This window comes from Berghia stephanieae, chromosome 1 (assembly GCF_034508935.2).
Source record: "Berghia stephanieae isolate SIO BIC M18660-M18661 chromosome 1, UCSD_Bste_1.3, whole genome shotgun sequence".
NCBI classification, from domain to species: domain Eukaryota; kingdom Metazoa; phylum Mollusca; class Gastropoda; order Nudibranchia; family Aeolidiidae; genus Berghia; species Berghia stephanieae.
The window spans coordinates 61,565,002-61,585,001 of NC_088360.1; the positions used below are offsets into that span (position 1 = coordinate 61,565,002).

Below are 20,000 nucleotides of genomic sequence, written 5' to 3' on the forward strand. Positions count from 1 at the left end.
TGTAATTGTCTTTGTTTTTCTCGCTATACACTCTTTTTTCAATTGGTTCAAAATATTGCATAGCGAAACGCCCTTTCACAATCACTCTAACAATTGTCAGAATTCAGACATTGAAAAATCGGGAACCATGACTCTTCACTCTGACTGCGGCAAAACCAGAGGTTGCTTCCACGATTGCATTGATGGATTGTTATGTTCTTTTGTTGTCTACTGGAAGCCGAGGAATGACTCGGTGCTGATCAGGATTGTATACAAATTACCATCCCGTACCGACAAATGGATTGCTTTGGCGTTGTCTCATGATGAAGTTATGGTATGTGTGAAAACATCATTATCATCGTCATATCATATAAGCATGTGATCATCACGAAAAAGAATCCTTAATTTTGTTTAAAAAGTGTGACAGCGCTTAAAATATGTTAAGGTCATAGAAGCGCCTATTGTGATGTTTAATAATGATTTTCAAAACAAAAACATTATAATATTGATGATATACGTTTGAGTTAAATACTCACCATTTCAGTCCCCCCCCCCCTCCCCCCAATAAATCATACCAACCAACAAAAATATATTTTGTAGTGTTTAACGTTCATAGTATGGTTAAAAGATTTTATCGAGAAATAATCACCCAACTTGCTATCTAACATCAGTAATAAAGAGCTGTGTGATGTCATCTTCATTCATTATATATTTTTACGTTTTCACATAATTTTCGTATTCGTAAGCAGACATCACTCAATATAAAAGCGATTCAACTCATTAAGTTTTTCAAATTTCAACAGTTAATATTCTTTTGGTAAATAACATTATAAATTTTAAAGACGAAAAAAAATGTGGACGTTTCGGGTTTTCTGTTTATCAACAAACCATGATGATAATGACGCAGACAGGTGAGGTGAATAAACAAAAACATTGATGGGACAAGAAATAGCAATTTTTTTCCATCAGATCTCGGGAGTGGCCATAATAGGTCCGTCGTACGCCAATTTGTTCATGGGCCACCTCGAGCTTCAGTTTTTCTCCCAATACGACAACCACTAACCGGAATTTTTCAAAAGATACATCGACGACTGCATCGGCTTCACCAACATGACTGAACTCCAACTCAACAAATTCATCACTGCCCTTAACAGCTTCCATCTAGCGATCAAATACACCTATCAGATATCCACAACTCATGTTGCCTTCCTGGACATCACAGTTTCCCTTATCGCAAGTGGACTCAAATCGTCTTTCTACCAGAAGGAAACAGACAGTCAGAGCTACCTTCTTTAACCGTTTTCACATTCCATCAAATGCAAAGATTCAGTCCAGTTTCACAGCAACTCAGATTAAGACGAATCTGCCAGGTAGATGAGGACTTCACGGTAGAGAAGGATAAAATGCTTGATTTCGTTTGGAACGCCGATATCCGGAATATACCAAAACAAGCGGTTGACAAAATCCAAAAATCTCTAGGGAGGCTGCCATGAAATTGTTTGACAAGGATAACAGCAAAGCAGGCAGACATATCCTCGTCATCACAACAAGGAAGTCATCAACATTTAAAAACCAACTACCGTCCAATTCTTCAGGGGCATGTCGAGACGAGGGATATATTCAACAAACCACCTTTAAGCGCTTTCAGACGGGATCGCAATTTGGAGCCGCTGGAGGATGGATATAGCATCTAGCCAACGTCAGACGGGACCTTGTGGACGTTACAGATGCAGGTCATGACCACACTTATTCGTGGAAAATTCCATCGAATTCCCGGATATAGTGTGGGGCGCCTTCGCCTGCACTGATCGCAATTTGATTTATTCAATCATCTGCAGGGGTTGCCACAAGACATATGTGGGAGAAACTGGCAAGAAATTAAGCGACAGGTACTACTACTACTACTACTACTACTACTACTACTACTACTACTACTACTACTACTACTACTACTACTACTACTACTACTACTACTACTACTACTGTTGCTTCTGCTGCTGCTACTGAAATACTTAATTTCCAATTGTATTTAATTTCTAACTACAGTCTACACTTTACTTTCTATGTTGCACTATTCAGTCCCCCCCCCCCCCCCCCCACTCTTTTTGGACTTAATTAATTGCACACCTTCTATAAATATCTATTGTTCTATTTTAGCTGGTATAAATAATAATGTGAAATTGAATGTAAGCTTCAATTTAATTACAAAACAGATCAAATGAACGTGTCGGGTTTCCCCTTTATCAACAAAACAGGATGAATGAAACACCACAGATGAATGAGATAATGTGGTAGTAGCGTAGTTTAAGATGAATAAACAAAACATTGGTTGGCAGGAAATAGTATGCTCTTTTCACTTAATTAATTGCGTACCTTTTAGAAATATCTAGTATTCTATTTTAATTCGTGCTTTCTTACAAAGGAACATACTATTTCCTGCCAACCAATGTTTTGTTTATTCATCTTAACTACGCCACTACCACATTATCTCATTCATCTGTGGTGTTTATTCATCCTGTTTTGTTGATAAAGGGGAAACCCGAAACGTTCATTTGATCTGATTTTGTAATTAAATTGAAGCTTACATTCAATTTCACATTATTATTTATTTCTTCGAGCTTCGAGCAGCAACATTTACATATTTTAATTGGCGCTTCTTTACAAAGGAGCATTATTTCCTGTCCCATCAATGTTTTTGTTTTTTCACATTAACAACGGAATTTTCACATATTATCATCTCATTCGCCTGCAGTGTTAATTCATCTAGTTTTGCTGATAAAGGGGAACCTGAAACGTCCTCATTAATTGTTTTCGTTTATTAAATTGAAACTTACATTCAATTTCACATCGTGATCTATTTCTTTTAGCTTCACGCAGCAACATTTACATTACTGGATATTCTTTTCGTCACTTTTAACCAATCCAGGGCCATGACAGTGTAATGGAATGTGTGATGGACTCTGACGAGGTGCTGGTTAAGACATCCTACAACAATGGGAAATACAATGACTACCCAGACGATGTGAGTGTCTGAATCCAGGCTATCCGATCTTTTGTTTATAACTCGTTTCTCAGCAATCTCTTGTCTCTAGTCCTAAAGTAAAAATGATTCCATCGATACTTGTCGCGTCTATGTAGATAGTAGAGTGGCAATTAGGAATAGACAAATAAGAGTCAGATAGTTTCCGCATAGACCCAAAGTTAACTGGAGCCACTTTTTACCCTGTTATAGTCGGGTTTAAGTTTCTGAGAACTCGACAGATAGTAAGAATTTTTTTAAAAGTTTAAAGAAATAGGTAGAAGAAGTAGTGGTAGATTATTGGTACGTTATATAGGGGTAGATAGATTCAGAGTATAACACCCCATTAAAGCAGACATACTTTAATATAAATCACCAAAATTGCCTCACACAATAACAGATTAACACATAATTAGCCAAATGAATAATAGTGCTTTTAATTAATTAAAGTTAGGCTATGGGTAGTGAATTTCATCCCATATCGTAGGCTACTCGATTTGGTCTTATCTGGTTGGATGTGACTGGTAGTGGCGTTCAGGTTTCTTCTGCCTGGTTAGTTCGTGGGGGAGCCTTTTCCATTCCAGTTGTGTCAGTGGATCGCTTGCTAGATTCAACTATGGATCAACTTGTAACCAAATGGACATTTACTCGGTACCCCGATGGATGTTTGGTCGGTACCCCGATCTGTGAAAATACCGGAGCAAATCTTCCACTAGTTGCAACATTTTTATATTCCTTATGAGTAGTGATGTCGTGAGGGGTTTCAATTAATACCCTTGACATCACCACTGATTTTAATTTTGTTAGTCAGGTTCCTTAATTTAATTAACGGGATACATGGAGGTTATAGAGAGAGAGAGAGAGAGAGAGAGAGAGAGAGAGAGAGAGAGAGAGAGAGAGAGATAAAGAGAGAGAATGAAATATTTTGTTATGATAACATGAATTATCAAATTCTGTTAATAACATGAGTTATCGATTTCTGTTATTTTATAGGTTGCCTCTACTTACGACCAGGCGAAACACAATATTTAATTACTACTCGCTCCACCTACTAGTTTTAAATGGCATTAATTAATAATAACACAATGTAAGTCCACCACTATAAGACTGATATATTTATTGCACAGCCCTGTTCACACAATGTTTCCCGCTAAATAGAATTTCAAGTTCACCACTAGAGAATGTGTGTGATAGGAATGATGAACTGGGGGAGAGACCGAGATAGCCGGGTCTTTGTTTATATAGAAATATCACTGGAGTTAATGAATCACAGAAACCAATGATGTTCCAGGATTCGTCAGTGCAAGGATTTGACTGGTGATTTTCTCGAGACCAATCATATTCTGCGTACGTAATCATAAGATACTTTTATTATGCGTTTTGACCATGTGCAGTCGATTCCACATGGCTCTCCTGTCTATCGGATGGACGTTAATTTATGCAGTGTCATACTCGTAACTATAGTAGATAGCCTTCTAATTATGCCAAGGTAATAAAACAATAAACATATGGGCGACACTGTGTGAGAAATATTTATTGAGTTATTTGAAATGCTGGGAAAGTTAGGAAGCATTTGATATAGATCACTACAGTACTAAACTCTAACCAATAAGATCATTCGTTGTCATTTAGTCCGTTCACTCTACCTGGCTTTTTACTTCCTGATAATGCAAAGTTTTAATTAAATATACGATAACCAACATAAATTTCAAAGTTGTATTCTTACGCTTGGGCTCAATGTAAATGTTGAAAAGACCAAACCGATTAGGACGAAGCCTAATTCAAACACAATTCTAAACATAAACAACCAAGGCATTGAGGATGTGAATCATTTCTCCTTTCTAGCAGCAGGATTTGTCAAATGGGAATTCCGAAGATGAAATAAAAGAAAGACTAACGAAAGCAAGAAGACCCTTTGGAATGCTCAGAAATATATGGAAATCAAGGAAAATCACCACAAAAGCTAGCTCTCTTCAAAACAAATGTTCTATCTGCTCTGTTCTATGGGTCCGAATCCTGGAAACTGAGAGGTACCATCTCCAACAAACTAAATGTATTCCAAAACAAATGCCTAGGAAGGATCTTGAGGATATTTTGACCTAAAGTAATTTCAAACAAAGAACTGGTTAATGCTCACAAATTGAACTAGCTGTAAAAAGGAGAAGGTCGAAATGGTCTGGACATTTCCTGAGAATGAATTCGAGTGCCATTCCCAGGATAGCCCTCGTGTGGTCCCCCAAGGAATGAGAAGAAGGGCCCGCCCGCTGGAGACCTGGAGGCCGAGGAGAAGCATCGAAAGAACAATGAAAGGTAGTAGATGGTAATGGGAACAGATGACAAAAATGGCCTCCCACCGAGAAAACTGGCGTTCCACCCTGTCAGCTTTATGTGCTGATCAAGCACCAATAGATAAGTAAGTAAAGTAAATAATGTATTGTTTGTAGATAACCCAGGACTCATGCTATAAAAAATAGTGAAATTAATGCATCCATGTCAATAGCTTACCAGGCATATAAACAATAGGTCACGGCAGAAGCATCGATAGATCAATGTTCATATTTGCCTAAGGGTTACTCTCAAGAAGGTCTGGTGGATGGAGACGGTGATAATCTTGAAATTTGAAATAATAAACGAAAAAAAAAATGAAACATGATTTTTTATTACTTTGCCCATTTCGTATCTTTTGTAGTTTTGAAAATATCAAAGCGACGTCAACACGCTCATATATAAATTGCGATCAAAAGAAAGTATACACATTTAAATTCGTCATTTCTGCTTTATCCGTTGGATAATGATTTTTTACTGAGGTGTTTACCATTAGCCTTTCTGTATGCCCATAGTCGATGTTTTTGTTTTTGACTTGAAATTCACTCACAACGTCGCGCAGGATCTAAAACAACCTTTTAGCCTCTTACTGTGGACAGGAAGGGTGTAGATAATTTTTATTTTTGCAATCCTTGTCTTCTTGAAAAATTTCAAGGAAAACACAATGAAAAGTACCATCCATTAATCTACGCGATGCCGCGACTTAGTTTAGAACAACGTGCACGTGCCATTGGTCATCTTCAATCTGGACAGTCTGTGATCAATGTCACAAGAATGTTTAATATCACAAGGAGAACTGTATATTCGTTAGTGGATCGATTTGAAATGACAAAAACGGGAAGGGACCGAGATCGAACCGGAAGACCACTCTTTGTTTGGCAGTATCATTTGTGATCAACGCGAAATTCCCCCATAATTTGTCACAGGGCTAATGAGACCATAATTATTTTAACTTCGCTTAATCTGCCAAAATGTGTTCCAGTATGATGTGAGTTCGTTCATTGTCGACATCTAAAAAGTTGCAATAATCAAATTCTTATGGTAACATTCACTAAGTCGACATCTTGATGAAATTTGTCTTTACCCATCTTTCCAACCAGAAACAAGCTGCTTTATCTCACTACGAAGGTTTTGTCAATGATGGCGTTTTGGGTTGTCAATTCGTAAGGAAAATCAGCTATCCCAGAGAGCCAAAGGTGTTCGATCTGCATTCTTCTTACTTCCTATTTATAGCCGTAGGGGAGGCCGTTTCAGGTAATTTGTTTTCAACAAATTAAATTTTTAAAAACCAGCATCCTTACTTTTCTTTTGTAGATATTTCCGTAGAATCATCTTTCAGAAGTTTGCAATGTAAACCATCCGGGCCCATACCATTTGAATCATGTAATGATGATAATAAAATTTTTAAGACATCATTGTCCAAAAATTATAAATCTAACAGATAGTCTGCTCATTACATTGTAGTAGCTACACTCGACGTATCCTTCTGTCATCATTTTATACGTATACTACAGTGTAGTGTAAAATATCGAGGACTTGAATCTTTCAATTGTGACTTACCGCACTATTTGGCATTAGGTTATGCCCGCTACACATCTACCTGTATAAATGTCATGTACAAATGTCATATATACCGTGACAAAGAGTGTCATCCACACCATTCAGGTAAACCGCAAAATCCCATTAAAATATTCATCCAGTGAGCAACTGGATAGTGAAGAAAGCTCCACTCATAATATTCTAGATGGACTCAAGGTCCATAATAAACATTGCTGAAACATCTCTTAAGAATCCAACATAAGAAGCAAAAGCTGTCTGAGACAGATTAACTATAATTTACTTTAACACCACTGGCAGAATTTCTTGGCAAGATAAATATGCACTGGCAATTGACTTGATGTAAAATACTATTTAAAGATTAAATGAAAAGTAATAAGCTGAGACAGAAGAAGAGGACGATATATATATTTATGTGTGTGTGTGTGTGTGTGTGTGTGTGTGTGTGTGTGTATGTGTGTGTGTGCAGATAGCTAGATAATACGTGTGTCTGTGTGAGTGTGTAATCATGTAAAATGAAAAAAGAGAGAGAGAGAGAGAGAGAGACAGAGACAGAGAGAGAGAGATAGATAGATAGATAGATAGATAGATAGATAGAGAGAGAGAGAGAGAGAGAGAGAGAGAGAGAGAGAGAGGAGAGAGCGAGCGAGCGACAATGAGATAAAGTAATGAGATCAAAACTGAGCTATATAAATCAAGAACAAGGTGGGGGGGGGGAGAGAGAGAGAGAGAGAGAGAGGAGAGAGAGAGTGTGGGGAAAGAGAGAGAGAGAGAGAGAGAGAGAGAGAGAGAGAGAGAGATAAAGTAGGTGGGAGAACGGAAGAGGAAGGATGCGTTTCAAAGTTATATTTGAAATAAAGAAAAGAGATAAAATAAAAAAGATAACAACAAAACTAGGTTGTCTTAACAGGTAAATAGGTAAAATAATCTATAATGAAATCAAAATAGAATAAACATAGCTTTGAAATTCTCCTAGATTGAGTTGAAAGGCAAATTATGTAGTCAAGTTGGAGATAAATAAAAAATTATTAAGTATTTTGTTACAGTACAATTTGGTGCTGATCAAAATTAAGTGTAGAAGCAGAGATGCGAATTCCTGATTAAAAGAATAAATAAATAAATAAATAAATAAATAAATAAATAAATAAATAAATAAATAAATAAATATATGAAATGATAATAATAATAATAAAATAATAATAATAATAATAATAATAATAATAATAATAATAATAATAATAATAATAATAATAATGATGATGACATTTTTCAAAAGTCACTGATTTTTTGGGATAGTCTTTTTTTCTCTTGTAATTTTCTTTCTCGCTTTGTCTGGCATCTTTCATACACACTTGGTCAGTTCTTTATCTTACACCGGTGCCTGCTCCATACTTTCTTAATTTGATATTTTTAAAATTCTATGATTAAACACCCTGCAAATTCATAAATATTTGTTCATTGTCTTTCCTAAGGCAACAAATTTCCTCATTCATACGAGCATTTGCCATTGGTTTCACGAGACAAGATCAGCCTTCTTCGCACCAAAGAAGTTAAGAAAGGACCTGGTGTATTGTACCCAATGGTAAAGATACACGGTAGGATTCATGGTGGTAGGGGAAAAGAAAAGAAGGTTGATAGAGATGAAAAAATGGTATATAGTGGTTGATAAGAGAAAGCGAAGAAAAGGAAGAAGAAGAAGAAGAAGAAGAAGAAGAAGAAGAAGAAGAAGAAGAAGAAGAAGAAGAAGAAGAAGAAGAAGAAGAAGAAGAAGAAGAAGAGGAGGAGGAGGAGGAGGAGGAGGAGGAAGAGGAGGAGGAGGAGGAGGAGGAGGAGGAGGAGGAGAAAAAGAGGAGGAAGTGGAGAAATGGTTAACCAACAATTAATTGCATTCATAATAACTGTACGATTACCGATGCATCATTAAGTCACTTACAAACATACACATTCTTGTAGCTTTGATGTTCTGACACATTGCAGGCTTAATTGTATTCTATTTTCATCATCAGGTACGACAATGATTTTGGCATGGGTGCTGTTTGCCAATATAGGAGTTTTTGTTTCCAGGCATGGTAGAAACATGTTTAGTTCTACAGAGCCCTGTGGTACAGATGTCTGGTTCCATGTAAGTAGCAACATTATGCTCAACTTGTGTCCTTGTTTTCCTTTCTGATTCCAACTTTTGTCGGATTGGAAAAAACAACCGGCGGTCCTAAAAAGTGTTAATCAACCTGGTATTTGACATGAAAAGTGAAGATTTTAATTCCTCCTGAAGTGAGTAGAAAAGATTATGAATGAAAAGCACGTTATTTTGTGATATTGTAGACATTACAGCCTTGGTAAGCCAGCTGTATGCACAAATACACCAAGACGTGGACCTGTCAGGATCTCCACGGATGTCAGTGAGATGTTTTGTATGTCCCGAACACACCCAATAATACACCCTGTTCTATTCTTCAACATCCGTATTTTAGCCATTAATTACAGTTGAGGATTAATTCAAGCCTTGTCACCACTGTCTCAGTGGTCAGATAGCATCAAATAATCCGAAAAACAAAGGTTGATACCATGAACAAGTCCTACAGTTAGACACAAAGCTTGAAATTCATCAAGGGGGGAGGGGCCGCGTTGGATTGCAGTCTTTCAATATCTAAAGTATCAATGAAAAGAGACATTGTTTTGTTTATATAATAATCAGATCTTAAAATTTTGTCCAGATAACTCGTCCCTCATTTATCGATATGACCCTCATCCTATTAAAAACTCTCAAACCTTCGATCGATATTTGAAAAACAAGTTTTCTGACCACAATTTTTAAAACGTGTTTTTTGTTGTTGTTTTTTTTTTTTAATAAGGCAGATTTGATGATTATATTATAAATAAAACGATGGTTTATCGACAAACGTGCTGCTTGATTTTTAATTGTTTGTGTTATAATTCCAGATTCATCGCTTTTGTATGACAATGACCCTTTTCCTCACATTGGTTGGTTTTCTTCTCATACTCATCGAGTCCCATGGACGAAGTCATGTGAGTAAAATTGATTAAAACAATCAGCACTATTATAATTAGAGGCATAATCCAGCTCTAGATGTGTCCAAAGCTATTCAAACATTATTGTGATACTAAGCTGATCGAAGCTGTGGACTGTAAAAAGTATTAAACAAAAATAAATATAACAGCTTCAAAAAAGAAGAACAAAAGACCCAACACGGAACGTTTCGGGCTTAAAACCCTTTTTCAGCCAATAACAAAAGTTGTTGGCTGAAGAAGGATTTTGAGCCCGAAACGTTCCGTGTTGGGTATTTTGTTCTTTTTTGAAGTTGTCATATTTATTTTTGTTTATCAAATATTATATCAATATCCAATTTCTAAACAACTTTTGATTAATCTATGGAAACATTATTTTTATATTTTAGAACACTATTTGAGAGGAAAGCTCCGAGAAATACTAACACCTTAATGAGATCATTGATTGGAATTGGGTTAATCGTCTAATTATTTGCGAACGAAGTCTGATAATCCAAATTGCTTTGGGCTCATTGTTGTATTGGAAATACTCTCAAACCAATGCATTGTTCTCTCTATTGCGACAATGTTAAAACAAGCCCATAGTATCGTTAGCAGGCAAATATTATGTGCATGTAGGGTTTCACTATTTAGTGTTAAATCGAGCTAGTAGCTAACATTGTTTAAATCACATTGTCAGAATACATATACCAACAACACCAAACCGCTGGAGGACACATTAATAATTAAAAAAAAACCCTCCTGAAATCTCACATAATAAAGATGGAGTCGTTATTGTTTTTATTTATATTTTCTAACGCTTGATGGGAAATGCTTTTTACAATGCCACTTATTATCTGCACATTCATTATCTATTTTTGACGTGATCAAAATGAATCGGTCAACCTGAAATTCTGAACTAGAAGTATGAAGTAATTTTAATTTTGTTGATTTTAAATTTAAAATCATATATTATCTTCCGACAGATACCTGAAGTTCCCGGCAAATCCTACGTCATATTGCATCCACCACTGGGCCTTATTGTTATCATCCTTACCATTGTCAACGTAAATTTCTTACTTTTAAAACTGATTATGGCAATGATTTTATTACTTGTCTTTATATTTCTAAAAAAATATCGTAAACTATTTCAGCTAGTTTGTGAACATTTAAGCTTGTTTTCTTTAAAGATAAAAAGTAATTTCCACAGTGGCCATTTTTCTTGCGCTTTAAAAAAATTTAATTCAAATTTAAGGTATGTTATATGTAGGCAATATTTTCAATTTTAATATTCTATTTTTATAGTTTTGTTTTGTTTGATTCGGCTTTTGTTGTGTTAATTATTTTTTATTTGCTTAGTTTTAATTTTGGTCTTGTTTATTTTTTTGTTTCTTTTTCTTTTTTCCCCTCTTTTTTTTGGTTCTTCTAAGAACGATGATGCGATGTTTTGTTTGTTTTTCATGTATTTTGCCTTATATTCTTTTCAAGCTTTTCTTTTTCTTTTTCTTTTATTCTCATCGATTTAAAACATTTTCCATATTGCTTTTACAGGAAATTAACAAACAGATCATAAGCTTCCTATTGAAATATCTTTGGTAATACATAATGGACATTGCTTTCCTCCCCAGCCCTTAATGGCGTTGTACAGACCTGCTCATTCATCTCCGTCAAGGCCATTATTTCGGTGGACTCATTGGGGGTTTGGAGTCTTCTCATGGTTTGTTTCTTGTAAGTCTGAGCCGGTCATATGGCTCGCAATATCATGGTTAAGCAAACGACATGAGTATAAAGTGGCTTCTCTAGACCAGTCTAAAAAAAAAACAGGACCAGATTACATAAAGTTGTAATGCAATTTGTTCCTTATATTAATTGACTATAATGGCTGTAGTGCAGACGATGATAACATTTATTATATTAATTATCTACGATGGCTGTGGTGCAGACGATAATAGAGATGGTGATGATAATGGTGATGAAGCTGATGATAATGATGATGGTGATGAGTTAATTATGATGATTTTGATGGTAATGATGACGATGATGATGATGATGATGATGATGATGATGATGATGATGATGATGATGATGATGATGAAGAAGAAGATGATGATGAAACCGATGATGATGGTAATATGACAATTCTCTTCATAATTATTCCTTTCAGTCATCGTTCTAATAATTGGTTTAAATCTCCAAAAAGCTCACGCCGAGAAAGAGGCAGTTTACATAATGTTCGCTTTCATGGGGTACAGTTTTGTCATGGAAATACTTATTCGAGTGGTCCCTTTCACATGCGGAGCTGTGGGCTATTGCTGCAAGAAAATGTCATGTGGTACGTATTTTGATATATTCCCTCCTTGTAAGCGGGCACCGAGTTTAGTGCAACATCACGCCATATCTTTTCATCATAAGAGCGGTAACATTTAATGTGATAACATCATCATCATCATCATCATCATCATCATCATCATCATCATCATCACTACCACAATTACCACCACCACCACCACCTCATCATCTAGTTCGATCACCCGCCGCTGCACCGTGTGGCCTTGAGCAAGTCAATTCGCGCTCCCGCTGTACTGCGGCTGACGGCTGGGGTATTCCAGTCTTCCCTTGGAATAGACCCTAGAGACAATTTTCCACTATGGGATAAATAAAGGGAATTTTAATTATTTATTTTACAAGTGGAGATTAAACCAGAGACTATGGGAGGTGGGCACCAGTGGGAATTAGACCAGATACTTTCGGGCGGTAGGCGTCATTGGGGAGTGAACCAGAGACTATGGGATGAGAGCATCAGTGGGGATTAACCAGAAAATATGGGAGGTAGGCACCAGAGACTATGGGAGTTGGGGATCAGTGGGGAGTGAACCAGATTCTATGGGAGGTGGGCACCAGTGGAAAGTTAACCAGAGACTATAGGAGGTTGGACCTGTGGGGATTGAACCAGAGACAATGGGAAGTGAGCATAAGTGGGGATTGAACACGATTCTATGGGAGGTGGGCACCAGTGCAACAAAGACTATGGGAAGTGGACATCAGTGGGAATTGAACCAGTGACTATGGAGGTGGGCTCCAGTGGAGATTGAACAGAGACTATAGGATGATAGCACCAGCAGGGAGTGAACCAGACAATATACTAGATGGGCAACACTCGGGAGTGACCAGAGGCTATGAGAGGTAGGCACCAGTAGGGGTAAACCAAAGACTATAGGAACAGGGTACCAGCAGGGATTGAACCAGAGACTATTGGAGGCGGGCACCAGTTGAGAGTGAACCAGAGACTATGGGAGGTGATCACATGGGTAGTGAACCCAGAACTGTTAGAGGTGGGCACCAGTGGGGACGGAACCCGGGACTATAAAAGATAGACACCAATAGAGTATAAACCCGAGAAAAATAAGATATGACACCATTGAAAAGTAATCATTAGACTACCTGAGATGGACACCATTGGGGAACGAGCCCAGAACGATTGGACGTTGGCTGGCTAAGATTAGAGGATGAAGACATATTATTCCTCACAGTGGTGCCCGCTCCAGATAGTCTCGGGTTCACTCTTTACTGGATGTCTTCTTCAGTATCCCTGTGTTCAGTCCCAATTAGTGTCCAATCTCACAGTCCCAGGTTTATTCCCCACTTGTGTCCTCTTCCTTTGGTACTGGGTTTACTCTCCTCTGGTATCCACCTCTCACTCACTCTCCACTAGTATCCACCTCTCTGCGTCACGGGTTCGCTCCCTACTGGTGTGCATCTTCCTCAGTCCCAGGTCCACTCCCCACTTATTTTCCACCTCTCCTATTTCCGCGTTAAATTCCCACTGGTGTCCGCCTTCCCTAGACTCAGATTCATTCACATTTGTCGTCGGCTTCCGACAGTCCCAGATTCAGTCAACACTTTTGTGCACCCGATGTATTACAGGGTTACTCTCCACAGTAGGGTGTCTTCCTCCTCAGCCTTGGGCTCACTCCCTAGTATCAAAGAGTATTTAATCATTGTTAGTATTGACCACATCTCACAGTCCCTGGTTCATTCGCCACTTGTAATTCATCCAATAGTCTTGTGTACATTCCAGATTGGTGTCCACATCCCATAGTCCCATGTTCATTACCCACTCAGGGTAGCCACATCTCGGTTTCCTGGGTTCGTTCCCTACTGGTGTCCACTCCCAATAGTCCAACCTTCAATCCCCACTGGTGTCAACTACAGATGGTCTCATGTTCACCCTCCAGTGGATGTTTTCTTCCTTAACCTTGGGTCACTATAAATTGGTGTCCGCTTTCCATAGTCCCAAGTTCACTCCCCCCCCCCCCTAAACAAAAATGAATGTGTCACCCTCTCATAGCCCAAGAGACTATGGGAGGTGGACACTAGTTGAGAGTGAACCAGAGGCTATGGAAGGTGGGCACTAGTGGGGTGTGAACCCATAACTGATAGATGTGGAAATCAGTGGGGAGCGAACCCGGGACCATAAGAAACACCAATAGAGTATTTACCTGGGACAACTTAAATGACATATGGACACCAGTGAAAAGTAATCCCTAGAATACCTGAGATCGTCAGCAGTAGGGAACAAGCTCACTAGAATGAAAGTTGGCTGGCCAAGATAACAGGATGTAGAAATATTCTTCCAGGTTCACTCCTCAAAGTGGTGTCCGCTCCACTTAGTCTCGGGTTCACTCTCCACTGGATGTCTTCTTCCATGTCCCTGGGTTCAGTCTCCAGTAGTGTCCACATCTCACAGTCCAAGGTTTATTCCTCACTTGTGTCCACCTCCTCTGGCACTGGGTTCACTCCCCACTGGTATCCACCTCTCTGAGTCGACTTCCTAATTGTGTCCACATCCTATTCTCCTGGGTTTACTCTCCCCCGTGATATCCACTTCCCATAGTCCAAGATTCCTTCTCCACTGTTGCCCACCTCCATTAGTCCTAGCTTGACTCCCTACTCTGCCGTTTTTTTAAAGAACACAGTATGTGCTATTTGGTTAACATTGCATATACCGTGTTTTTAAAAACAACGGCAGTACTGGTGCCTCCCTCACAGAATCATGTCTTCACTTCCCATTGATGCCTACCTCCCATAGTCTCTGGTTCACTAGGGGCAGCTATGACAACAAGGGGTCATTTAAACTGGCTAGTGAGAGGTCGAGCGCCGCCATTTTCTTTTTTATGCAACCAAGGACGCTGTGCGATCTAGTGTCTATTTTACTTACTTTAATTGAGCTTGATTTACCTTGATTTGTTGACGGAAAATAGAAAAAAGGTCAGGTTTATGATGATAAACTAAATTAGAAATAATAAACTACACTTATTTTACTTGTACATGTTATTATGCTCGCGCCATTGATCGGGTTTATATTAATAACAATGATAGCAATAGAAATTAAAAATACCTCGACCAATAGACAAAAGAGAGAGGGACTCGTTTACTTGGATCTCTCTCTCTCTCTCTCTCTCTCTCTCTCTCTCTCTCTCTCTCTCTCTCTCTATCAATTTATCTATCTATCTATCTATCTACATAGCTATCTATCTATTTGTCTATCTATCTATCTATCTATCTACACATATATCTATGTATGTATCTATCTATATATCTGTCTATCTACTAAGCCACACTGATTCTTGATGACGTGTCCAATTCAGTTTACAGTCCCTGAAACGACAGTGGTTCACACTATTCTTTGATTTTATTCCACCATTAATCGACTTTACGCATATTAATTAGGAGGCTAAAAGAGTGAGACTCGCCTCTTTGAACCTGCTGTTCGGACTTGCTTGTCCATTTGACACACACCGGTTTTATGACACCGTGCTGCAATTAGTCGGAATGGATTAAAAGTGAGGAGAATGTGGGAATCTTTCAACATTTTGGATCCGTTGATTTCTAACAATGAGCATCTACCATCGCATCTACCATGCGAGCACGAAGTTTGGCCACTATTCAAATATTGAGTACACTGAGTAACACAATGCCCTCTCTCTCTCTTTCTTTCTCTCTCTCTCTCTCTCTCTCTCTCTCTCTCTCTCTGTCTCTCTCTCTCAAGCAGTATTACGTGTAGCCAACGAGAGAGTACGTGACAATGATTGGGAACTTGAGCTTGAGCTTGAGCTTTGATCTAGAGCAATATCCCCTAAACGTGCCCAAAGCGTAATACTTGGGAATTACGTCCAACGTCTTCGATATACTCGTAGTAGATGCTGGAATTACATTTTTTTCAACATATTTTCTTGAAAAATTAATGACATAAATTTCAATATATGGGTTGTTTGTTGTAAAATTTCAGACTTTCACTTTCATCATTTATAGTCTGTCGGCTACAAGCAGCAAAGCTTTTCCTGTTTTATGTTTCTCGCAGTCATAGATTGCAAGGAACTACACGCACATACATAACCCATATATTTACACACAAATCACACACACACACAAACACACATACACACACACACATACACATTGTTAGAATAACTATTGATAGTCCAACCTGTAAATGATTGTCATTTCTACCTTTGTCAGCAATTCCTATTAGTGCTTAGGCCACTGGGACCCCCCCTCCCCCCCCTTTGGGAGTTTATGCCACTATGTTTTTCAAATAATAGAACTTATTGGCCATACAAATTCCACTGTTACCGTAAAAATAAGTGTCATTTAAGAGAGTTATGGCCCTTTGAAAAAAGTGAGTTGTGTCCCCTTGCAAAAAAGAGACAACATTTCTTTCAAAGGCTCTGGAGACTACAATATTAATTCAAATATATGCAAATTGGGTATCAAACTGAAGGAAATTAAATATACTATCAAACTATGTGCACAAGCTTTCAATTTGTAAATATTATATAGATTCACAGAAAGTTGAAACAATTTGTCAGTAATCTCATGAAGTGTCATATCTAAACTTATGGGCTATTTCAGTGTTTTACACAAAAATTATTTTAAATATGGCCAAAAACAGCATGTTCATTAAAAATGTAGCACTGAAGAAAGCTATGGCCCAAGCCTCAACAACAACCTTCATATTTCTCCGTTACAGGAAAAACTAAAAGTGTACGCAACCCTTAAATTTTTCTCCACTTTGTGGGATGCCAAATTCATCATAATTTTCATTCTTTTTAAACATGGTATTGATGTCCAGTTGTCACATTTAAAAGTAAGTTGAAGGTGTGGTAAAAACAATAGATATATCATGAAAAAAGACTAATTTGTTCACAACCCAAGTGAAGCATCATTACCGAAGACTTTTGAACGAAATCGCATTGTTATATTATGAAGAATAATTGATACTCAAAAGGGATTCTTGATTCAAGATGCAGTAAGTACATAAAAACAATATCCTTATGTGTTTTGCAAACATGCTATACTCCTTAACAGTTTGCACTGCTCACCAATTTATTACATATCCTCATCATCAGTAGCAAAATCCTCTTCGTCCTCTGAAGTGTCGTCAAGGAAATCACTGTCAAAGCTATCACTACCATCCTCGGCATATGTATCTTCGTCAGTACTGGTGCAGCTTTCTTCGTTACACAATTTCCTGCAACTCATCTGGGATGAAAGCATCTTTGAACCACTGTACTTCCAATTCAGTTGCAGAATTTCTCTGCCAACCGTTATCCTCTGGTTTTGGAATGCTAGGATTCTGGCACACTGCATTCCTCCAAATGAGAGTTTGAATGTTGGCTCTTGATATGTGCAGTGACAATACTTGACTACAAGGAGGCATCTGACACAGATCAATTCCACCACTGCATGAGATGGTACCTTTCTTTCCTTTGAAACGCTGGCGAATTATGTCATACCTCACTTTGTTGACACTTGTGCATGAGGTTTTGCCATACAGCTTGCACACAAATGACTCTAACATGAGACAGTAATTACTCGAAACAGCTGCTGATGTTCCAAATCTGGAGAACAGAATTCTAAGATCTTCCTCCTTTTGAAGAAATTTTAGAGCTTTCAGCTTTCCTTGCCCAGCAAAGCAACTTGTTGTGTCACAGCCTGTGAATGCATGGACACCAAGTAATGCATCACACATCTGTTTAGACAAAGTCTTTGCAATCTGAGAGACATTGATTTGTCGCCTGTTGTTGCTACAGCCAGTATCAAAAATCAGGGTCTTTCCAATTGTCTCTGAGAATGAAAGGAGAAGTAAGAAGACATCCGTGTCTGGTGATCTGACAACAATTGTTTCACAGTTTGGTTGGCGGGAAGCATATTGACAGTGCAGTATAATTCGTGTGTCTGCCTCTTCCTGTGATGAGTAGAGATCTAGACAAGGTACAGCTGTGGTAAATTCATCCGTGTCACTGTAAAGTAAGGCGCATCTCTCTTCACAGACAAAGAAGATTTCCCTGTTTCTCAATTTCTTTGCATATTCGTTACTTTCCCATTCCTTGAGGAGAAACCTGATAAGGGATCTTTTGTTATCAACGCAGCTGAGAAATGATTTCCAACGTCTGGGCACTGTTGTTTCAGATCCTCTTAACAAGTATGCATTATCTTCAGAAGATCATCTCCTCAATCTCTCACAACCTTTGATTGAATCTTCTATGTAAGTATCAGTCACAAAGTGTACACAAGCTGCTTGTGGTAAGGAGGAAAATGTAAGTTTGGCTACTTCACCAAATGTATTTGGGATTGCTGACAGAGTTTGTAACAGTGCATTGCCATCAACAATGAAAACGGTGTTTGTTTTTTTTTTTTTTGCATAATCCTCGAACATTAATGAATTGTCAGGCGTGAGCTTGTGCAAAAGAGTTGCTTTGTTGGTCTTCAGAGGTAAACCATCTGATGAAGCCAGCGACCATGGAGTAGGTGTTAGAGGATATTGAAGAACTTTTTGAAGATCAACACTGTGCTCTTGGGACAAAACAAGAAGCTGGCCAAATAAATTTCTTTGTGCCTTGATTTTGACCACGTTCATGTCTTTTTTCACTGTTACCACTTTCCTCAATGATGCAAATGTCTTGGTCTTGTTCCTTTCTAATGGCTTGTGAAATTCTACAGTCTTTTCCTTCAGTCTGTTTTCAACAAAACTTTCAAACAATCTTTTTCCTGTTTTTTCCACGGCTAGCAGGTCATCAGCAACATCCTCTTGCACTTTCATTCCTGAAGCTTGACTGGCCAGACCATCTTCAACTTCAAAGGGATTGATAAATGCTGAAAATGCCTGGAGGATCTTTTGCACTCGCTTTTCACTTTGTCTTTTTTTCTGCAAGGCTCAATTCTTTGTGGGTGTCTATATCCATACAGTTGTTGTTGCTGATCATTCTTTGGGTTGCTGATACATATTCTGCTCGATTGTGTCTTGTTACACTCCAACGGTAATATCTTGGAAGACTCTTGCTGAACCCAACAATACCTCCTTTTGTCTTTGCATGTTTGTTTATTGTTTGTTCAATGGTCATATCAACTGCTATTCTTCTAGCAGGCGTCCTTGATCTGGAGACACTAAATCCATTATCTTGTAACATTTCTTCTGCCCCCTGGGTGGGAATGAATCAGGTTGGCTAGTGACACAAAATATACACTGATATACTTGGCATAATTGTGGTGATTCATGGTAAAAAGCAGTGGGCACAGTTCTTTTAAACAAGATATATGAAGAAGAAAGTTGTTTGTCTTTGTAGCTCGCAGAAACTGGAGGAGAAGCCAAACTCTGTCCATGTATTGGATCCAGTATTGTGCAGTTTTTCCGTACTTTCCTGAGCGGACACTCTCTTTGAAGGCTTCATACTGGGAAAATAACTCAGCATACACAGTTGACTGGAGAATTTTATTAGCTGTATGGCTTGAAATTCCTTCGGTGAATTCCTTTATGTAAGACATGAGGTCTTTACTGAGTTTTGAATCCGTGTCCTGCTCAAATTTTGCAAGCAGAAGTCTCTCTAGAGCCTCCAAAACAGACACATGCACTCGTATAGCCCTGTTGTAGTTCTTTCCACTCATAACCCTATCCATAGAACCATGTGCACATAGCCCTGCTTCAGTCACAATTTCTTCAAAACCAGATCCATTTTGGAGCTTTCCCAGGGCACCAAGATATGACATTATGGTGTGAAAGACACCCAGGTGAATAATGACTGTTTTGTAAAGCTGTGGGTTTTGCCAGACAATA

At 38.2% G+C, this 20,000-nt stretch overlaps 1 protein-coding gene across 2 annotated transcripts in view; it reads left to right on the plus strand.

The window, feature by feature from the left end:
• Positions 1-20,000, plus strand: part of LOC144978858 (putative ferric-chelate reductase 1) — a 113,304-nt gene that overhangs the window by 80,794 nt on the left and 12,510 nt on the right. For both annotated transcript variants that reach the window (XM_078925438.1, XM_078925447.1), the window contains 9 exons: positions 101-313; positions 2,906-3,001; positions 6,424-6,577; positions 8,353-8,475; positions 8,887-9,002; positions 9,821-9,907; positions 10,873-10,953; positions 11,515-11,614; positions 12,051-12,218. In XM_078925438.1, the coding sequence (XP_078781564.1) occupies positions 101-313; positions 2,906-3,001; positions 6,424-6,577; positions 8,353-8,475; positions 8,887-9,002; positions 9,821-9,907; positions 10,873-10,953; positions 11,515-11,614; positions 12,051-12,218 (1,138 nt within the window). The remainder of the gene's footprint in view (positions 1-100; positions 314-2,905; positions 3,002-6,423; positions 6,578-8,352; positions 8,476-8,886; positions 9,003-9,820; positions 9,908-10,872; positions 10,954-11,514; positions 11,615-12,050; positions 12,219-20,000) is intronic.